Source organism: Sylvia atricapilla, chromosome 3 (genome assembly GCF_009819655.1).
Source record: "Sylvia atricapilla isolate bSylAtr1 chromosome 3, bSylAtr1.pri, whole genome shotgun sequence".
NCBI classification, from domain to species: Eukaryota; Metazoa; Chordata; class Aves; order Passeriformes; family Sylviidae; genus Sylvia; species Sylvia atricapilla.
The window spans coordinates 23263665-23271828 of NC_089142.1; the positions used below are offsets into that span (position 1 = coordinate 23263665).

Genomic DNA, 8164 nt, shown 5'->3' on the forward strand with positions numbered 1-8164 from the left:
CCGATTATTCTAAACTGTTCTCTGGGAATAGGAACCTCCTCTCTCTTGTGCAAACAAAACCAATTAGCTCTGTTTAGTTATTTCTCACCTACAGAAAATAAATTCCTGACTAATGCTGATTATGTATAAATGTAAGATAGATGAGAGGTCGAGATCACTGTGAACATCTGTGCCACCACAAAATGGTAACATGCTGCCTATTTTCATTGCTTGGTGACATGCTAGCTAAAAATAATTATGATGGCTGAAATGTTCACACAGTTTAAAAGAATTCTGCTCTGCCAATCACAATTTTATTCTAATATTTTATCACTTTTTACTTTGAACACCTTGCCACTATACATAAGCCCTGTCAACTAATTCAGCTGAAATATTTTATGGGCTTCTGTCCCTTGCTTATGGTATATTCCTGCTGGACACTTCTGCTGATTTTCATTTTTGGGCATCTGGATCAGCTTTTTTTTTCTTTTTTTTTCCCCCTTCTTTCTTTCTTTGTGGTTTTGTTTTGTTTTTTGTTTTTGGTTTTGGTTTGCTTTGGTTTGGGTTTTTGGGGGTTATTTGGGGGGGTGGTGTTTTTGTTTTTGTTTTGGCTTTTGAGGGTTTGTTTTGTTTTGTTTTGTGGTTTTTTTTGTGAAAAATGTTTTCCTGAATTTGACTCAGTGAAAATACACACCAAATATAACTGTAAGAGACAGTGAATGAAGTGTTGTATCAGAAGTCAAACTGCACTCTGCAGTCCCATGGAAACTTTTAAGCCCCTCAGCAGAGCCCTCGTACCTTGCCCTGGAAAAATATACCATAGAGTCCCCACCTAGGCTGAAAGAAAAGGGTTCCCCCATGGTGCCTTGCAAACACTATGTGATCTACCTCAGTTTTGCCCTCCACATACGTCCTTAATTCTCGTGGTTCCTTCTTTCCCTGTTTCCCCTATATGGGGATTTCCTAGTGCTACCCCAGGTGGCCTGTTGTGGTATCCCTGGTGACCTGCACCTGTGTCCCCTATAGGGCACTGCTCTTTGCCCTGCCCTTTGTACCTACGCTTTGCCCCTAGACCACTGGTTCCTGACCCTATACCTAAGCCTCTGCACACCCTATGGTCGGGTTGATTGTCCCTGATTCCCTTTGGTGTGTTGGAATAAACCTTTGCTGGAATTTATCACACAGAAGACCTTTCTTGCCACTCTTAGCTGAGCAAGCTATGGTGTGTGTGGTGTGTGGACCTGACTAGGAACCCTGATAGTCAGAAATACAGCCTGACACCCTGTTGGTCAGGGTGTTGGAAGCTGTCCAAAGTAAGCCCTCCTGGAGTGGCAGATGTAGTCCTGTTGGAGTCGAGATGGTCTTGGAGAAAAAGGGTCCAGTAATGGTGAGATGACTCCCGTCTTTCTACAGGAATCCAGCGGAAAACCAGGATATGGTGTCCCTATGTCTCAGTTTTTATCTAGGTAGGAATGGTTTGGTTTCCCCCCACTGGGTGGAGCATCTCACACTGGGATGATGTAATGTGTCATGTAATTGGTGAGCCTTCATGGCCCATTACCAGAAGATATCCCCATGGAGGGTGGAAAGAGATAAAGAACACTGCTGCACGCAGTTTTAACAGCTGGCCCATTACCAGAAGGCTCCCTACCCCTCGCCCCTGGAGTTACAAGAGAGAAAGAAAACATTTCTCCAACCAGTTTCAACAGATGGAAAAGAACAATTTTTTATTTTTTTTGTTACGTAACCCAAGACAGTCAGAAGAACATCAAGAGACAGACGTAAGACAAAGAATTAGCAGCAAGAAATCAAGGAACAGCTGGGTTTTGAGTATCAAGAGTAAGACTTTATTTCAGCTATTCTCTTTAGTGATTTAAGACACCCTGTATTGTACAATATACTCCCTAATCAGTGAATTATTCTCTAGGATGGTAGGATCAAAAACTTGGTTTTCAGTGTTCTCATTATTTTCCCACTGTTAGCAAACACAATGAAATAGAGTTTCTGTGGCTTTACGCTGCTCCTCAGTAGAAAAGATTTATCACTTTGGGTACCTCTTCCTCTCGTATCAAGGGCTTCCTCTGGCTGCCAGGCTGCAGGAATTTCTTTATTGTGGGAATATTGCTTATTCTTGCTTTAAACTTCTATAAAACAACACCAGAAGAGCAGAGTGCTTAAGAATCATTGCAACTGTCACACATTTCAGTGTTATCCATGCTCTGAAAGTCACATTACAGCTAGATACTGCAGAAGAAACTATATGCTTCCCCCTCTTACGCTTTTGGGGTTGTAGTGACAGAAAGTGACATTAAAAAGCCAGTAAGTGAGGCCAGGTAAAGTACTAAGGATATTTGATTATTTTGCATGTCACTTCTGACCCTCCCACTCTCCCATATTTTCAGCCAGTTTAAATCAGTGTTTCATTCCAATTCACTATCCACTCAAACTGCCCATTCATTTACCTGCAAGAAAGGAAAATTTGCAAGAACATCAGGCTTCCATTCCTCTGCCATCAAAATGATTTCAAGTAACTGAACATCTGCCCTGCTCAGCTGGTTGCCGACCAGAAAGTCTTTTCCATGGTCTTTCAAAACCTAAAAACAGAGACCCAGAAGGAGATGAGGTTTTTTCCTCTGTGTAACTTAACATAATATCTCCAAAGCAAGGTCACACGTGGCATGGAGTTGTCTGGGAAGGAAGGAACTGCCGATCAAACACCTGTAGTACAAACAATGATGTGATGGCCCTGCCATCCTAGGCATAATCTATCAGCTCCTTCTCCTCTACCTTTCTGTCTGGCAGCTCAGTTGTGCTCATCTTGCCTTGGCTCTGTAGCTGCATTGAAGGCTAAGCTGGAGGAGATACAGAAGGAACTGTAATGCTGTTACACAGCATGTATGCTAGAGGGGCATCTGCCCTTCAGGAGGAAACTCGATGTCAAAGCTGGTGCCGTAGTGTCTTCTGTCTGAAACAGCACACGGATTGAAAGATGGATGTTTGGGGAGCTCAGTGTGTGCTGGGTTTTGGCACCTTTACGTCTCTCTCAGAATTTAAGTGCCTTCTGTCCCCTCTGTAGTGTCCTGTCTCCACCTTACTCCCAGCACCACCAAAACCAGACCATTGATATTCCATGGTAGTTTTGCTTCTGTTTTCCACTGTATAACTTGTGCGCATCCAGGATGGAGGTTCAAGATAACAGTATCAATGGAGCCACAACCTCTATGCCACATACCTTTTCAAAGACTGGGAAGTATCTGTTTTCTGTCTTGTCCATCATATTTGCAAAGTGTTCCTCCTTCTGGTCTGCTGGTAGGTAGCCATGTTTCATGAGTAACTCATTCAGATCGAACATTCCTTCCACATACATATCGATTCTGAAAGGATCAGATCCACTTGGTCAGGTCAAACAGAGTAGCTCTGCACAGCACAGTAACTCCTGCCATAACCGCACTGAGAGGCTGGGAAATCCCTGCCTCTTCTCTCCCACACACCCCTGCCCTGGCAAAGTACCCCCGGGAATGCAGCTGCACTGGGGGCAGGCAGGGGGGAGCTTGGGTGAAAGACAAATGCAAAATTCCTAGGGAAAAACCTAAAGACTGCACCCCTTCCACTTCTCGCTGAGACTGACACTTCTCTGCACTGCAGGTTTTTGAACCTGACTACAAAATTGCCATGTTTCCAATGCAAACTTGTTTTAAAAATCCCATCAGACAGGGTAAGTTTAACAGCAAGTCCATACCATTTATACTAAACAACTTGACATGTGTTCAGCAGTGCTTACTAATGTGAAGCATTCAAAAATACCTCAGGTCAAAGCATGTGCCCTGGGAGTCCTGTCCTTTAACCACCTGTTAGTAATTCTTATTCTCCCCTAATTCCTAGTTATCAGAGATTTTTAGAGAGAAAGTAGGGTTTTTGTTTCTTTAAGAGACATTGCCCTGAATGTGATGAGGAGAAAATGATGCTGCTGACAACTGCAGGATAAAAATGAAAAGCAGCATCACTAAAACAACCTGCCCCCCTGGACTTCTTTCTCCTGAGGGCTGCATTGACCTCTGATGGATGATTCATGGGCTCACTTGCCCTATCTAATCCATCTGGCTGTCACTGCTGTAGACATCACCTGCAGTCTCTCAGTCATCTCATGCTGCACAAAGCACTGCTCTCTCCCACTGAATCTAGCTGTGAGCTGGGATATCCTGGTGTTACACTGAGCTACAGTGTGAGCTGGGGTCTAACAAGCAAAGGTGGAACTGTTACAGTACAGGACTCTCTCCTTCAGGTCTTTCCCGTAGAGGTTGTACTTCGTTGAGATGTAGTTGGCAATGGCTCTGGTCTGCACCAGCTTCATCCCATCAATCTCTACCATTGGCAGTTGCTGATAGAGCAGAGATCCATCTAGGGGCAAAAGAATAACACAAGGACACTTTCAGTCTCTAAATGAGAACCACGAGCATGTGTTAGGCAAAGTAATCACATGTATTCCTTTCAATTTACAGTCTGAATCGAGGCTGGATAAAAAATACAACGATCATCAAATCCAACTGTAAGCCCAACAATTCCTTAATTTCACCACTAAACCATTTCCCCAAGTGCACATGTACACACAGTGACTGAACCACTTCCTTTGCCAGCCTGTTCCAATGCTTGACAACCCTTTTGGTGGCAACCTTCTTCATTCTTACAAGAAGGTGTGGAAAATGCTCACCATGCAATAACCTTTTCTCAGTGGCAAACTTAATAACTTCATCCTGTAGCAATGTACTTGTGGAAATTACTGATTTGAGGAAAGAGCCAAATGCAGATCTTTTAGCTGTCATGCACTGAGAAATATATGCACTGCATGTCCCTAAGACAGGTTTTTTTTTTCATGGAGGTTAATACAGATGAGAAGGACTGAAGGCTCTGGTCCAGCCAGTTTCTGTCCTGTTTTGCTAAATCGATCTGGACTTTCTTAGCACTGGCCAACACACAGTGTGAGTAATACTGAAAATAAATAATAGTGGCTATAAAAAGCATAAAACATCCCTGTGACTACTTTACTGACAAATGGCATCTCATCTGTACAGGCATGAAATGGAGAACAATTGGTGTGTTCCATGAGACTCCTGCATGAGCCAAGTATCACTTGGAGTGAGGCTGGAGCTGTGTAGCTCTTTGGCAAGCATGCAGAAAAAAAGCCTTGTCCTAGCACGAAAGATGTGAAAATACCTCCAGAAAGAGAGGTATCAGATCAGAGAAGTGAGGAAGTGTTTTTGATTTAGGGAATCGTATTTCCTGACTCAGGTACCGGATCAGCTATATCCTTCTTTGTGAGGGTGCATTTACCTTTAGGCATGTGCCCCAAAATACTTTTTGAAAGGCAGCCTGTAGCAGGGGGACGAAGACATTATCCCTAAAGGGCAGCAGGACTGCAAATGCTCCCCCTAACTCTGATTTCTTTTGACAGGCCATGTGAAGAGCACCAACATGCCATTTGGTTTGGAGGAAACATGACCATCATGTTCAGGAAGATGGAAGCTGAAGCTAGCATGGGTGGGTAGTTGCCTTGGGAGGCAGGAACACAGCAGAGGTACAGGTAAACTCTGGAAGTCTGTTTTCATATGGATTATAAAAGAACAACTTTGCAGGCAAGCTGAAATGCTAATGGCTTTCAGGGTGATGCGATGGCAAAAGCCTCTATTGCCAGAGGATGGAAGGCAACGGACCCGGGCTGAAGCAAAGGAGAGTCAACCGTCTGACCTTAAAGAAATGTTCTGACTGTGTAGGTTGTCCAGAGAAGCTGTAAATTCTCCATCCTTGCAGATACTCAAAACACACTGGACATGGTCCTGGGTGAGTGGCTGGAGGTGGCCTTGCTTGAAGAGGGCAGGTGGAGTAGACAATCATGAGAAGTCCCTTCTGACCTCAGCCGTTTTGTGATTCAGTGAAGAGTGAAGCCACTGGGTGGATGATACCACCTAACACACTGCAGTGTGCACCTCTGAGACCTCATGTGCCTCATCTCAGCTATGAGATTTTCTTTGTAAGACACTTAGACCTAGGAATTCTTACATGTTCTCAGAGAACTAATGATAATTCTGTTTCTAATTTTAATTCTGATTTTTGTTAATCTTACTATTGTTGCTGTGTCATTATTTCAAAGTGAAGGAAACTTACCTTTCCGTAACTTTGTCAGATCCTCCTTTTTTTCCAGATATGATTCTTCAAACTTCAGAAAGGAGAGAAGAGAAGTTCCGTTGTCATTCCATGATTTAGCTTCTTTGTCATTTAGATAAAGAAGGCCAAAAGAGAAGTGTTTTGGCCAATTTTGTTATATAAATCATCAATCATATTTGAAAGCTGTCAGGCACATTGGCCATCACTGTGCAAGATGGAACACACAGATTCCCCACACAGATCTGGAAACCAGTCTCTATCTCTGGTTTAGTATCAGAATCTGTCAGAGATAAAGAAAGCCCTCTGAGGTTTATAATATACAGTACGTTCATGGATAAACTACACTGTGGTAGCAACAGTAATCTCTTGCTCTTTTGGACATTGGAATTTATCTGAAGGTCCTCAGAATTGCATCTGCTTGACCTCTGTGATCAGAAGATAAGAAGCCAGAGTGTGCTGCTGGGATTTTAAACTTCTTCTTTCCCCGGCTACTGGTGAGAAGCATTTGTGGGGCTACCAGCGGGCTTTGCACGTGATGTGTGGAAAGAACTTGTCCCCTGCTTAGGGAAAGCTGGTGGCCACTGTTGGCTTGCTCAGCAATGCACTAAATGCAGAATATGAAACTGCTGCTGAGTCACCCTTTTCCTAAGGAACAGTGAAAGCACATAATTGTCACAGGAGTATAAAAGACCAGAGACAAACCTCAACGCCAGCTGCAGCCAGTAGCCACCGAATTGGTTCCATGCGGCCTCTTCCATTGAAGTAGTGCAACCTGGGTTTTCCAGACATGTTTCCACGTGCTTGACTTCCTAGTACCTGCAATGAAGAAATCAGGTTTGCAAAATTAAGGTTCACAACCCTGGATTCAACACCCTAAGTGGCTTTCAAAGTTAGCTTGTTGGAAACTATTTATGCTTCAAGGCTTTAATAAATTAACAGAGGAGGTAAATTATTATATTGAGACACTGCCTTGTATCATTCTGCCTTCAAATATTCCTTACACATGCAGAATAGTCAAGCAGAACTCTGTACTTGGTGTAATTGACCCTATCAGAGAACTAGTGAATCAAAACCATTTGCATCCAAAGGGCTCTGTTCTCACCAAAAAGCAGAGTTTGCTCTCTCTGTGTGTTTTGGCATTATCTCAGAATATAGTTTACTTTTTAATCCAAATACATGCTATAAACTCAGCAATTGCTGTGCTTTCTCCAGCAGCAATTATGCTCCATTACAACCGGCCAGGAAGTAATTCTTTCCCACAGTCAACCTCTTTTACAACACTCCCTGCTTCAGCAATTTGTCTTTAGACAAGCCTCCAAAGACACAGAAATTAATTTTGCCTCTGGTAACATCGGATTTGCCTTTACCACAGGCACAGCCAGAGGGGCAATGCTCGCCTGGTCCAGTTCCAACTCTGCTGGAATTTCAAGCAACAACAATTTCTGGGCAGACTGTTACCCACCCCACTGAGAACCACGCGAGCACAGCAGTGACAAACACACAGAACAGTGCCCAGCCTATCCCAGCCTCACAGCTGTTGATATCCCTGTCACCAACAAAGCTGAAGCATTAACAGCAGCAAAAGGAAAACTCTCAACCCCCCCACAATGTTCCCCTTGTAAACAAAATGACCCCTTCTCTACAAGTAAGGGGGGAGGAGGGGAGAGGAAACACTCCCCACTTGTGAGATCTACACCTGTTTTTCTTAATTCTGTACACCACAAAAGCAGCTGATTTAGAATTTAACATTTGCTACACAGAACCATGTTAGTAAAGGAAGTACAAGCACACATTTAATCTATAAAACCCCTTCCCTCACTGAGTTTCACAGCAACTCCCTATGTGTCCAAAACAATACCCCACTTACCTTGTGCACAGCGTAACTCACTTGAAGCTCTCAGCAGTTCTGCTTTGAGTTTATATATCTCTGTAGCCCCTCCTACAAGGAATTGCAAACACTTCTCTGCAAATAGGGACCTTCTCTCTCTTGTGCAAACAAAACCAATTAGCTCTGTTTAGTTACTTC

At 43.4% G+C, this 8164-nt stretch overlaps 1 protein-coding gene across 1 annotated transcript; it reads right to left on the reverse strand.

The window, feature by feature from the left end:
• Positions 1-1803: 1803 nt before the first annotated feature.
• LOC136358844 (glutathione S-transferase-like) lies at positions 1804-8164 on the reverse strand. The gene is made up of 7 exons (XM_066314923.1): positions 8006-8164; positions 6841-6954; positions 6139-6190; positions 4245-4377; positions 3212-3353; positions 2442-2573; positions 1804-2123 (listed from the first exon to the last, which is right to left on the reverse strand). Exons 2-7 carry the CDS (start codon positions 6925-6927, stop codon positions 2004-2006), a joined length of 666 nt encoding a protein of 221 aa, XP_066171020.1. The 5' UTR covers positions 6928-6954; positions 8006-8164; the 3' UTR covers positions 1804-2003.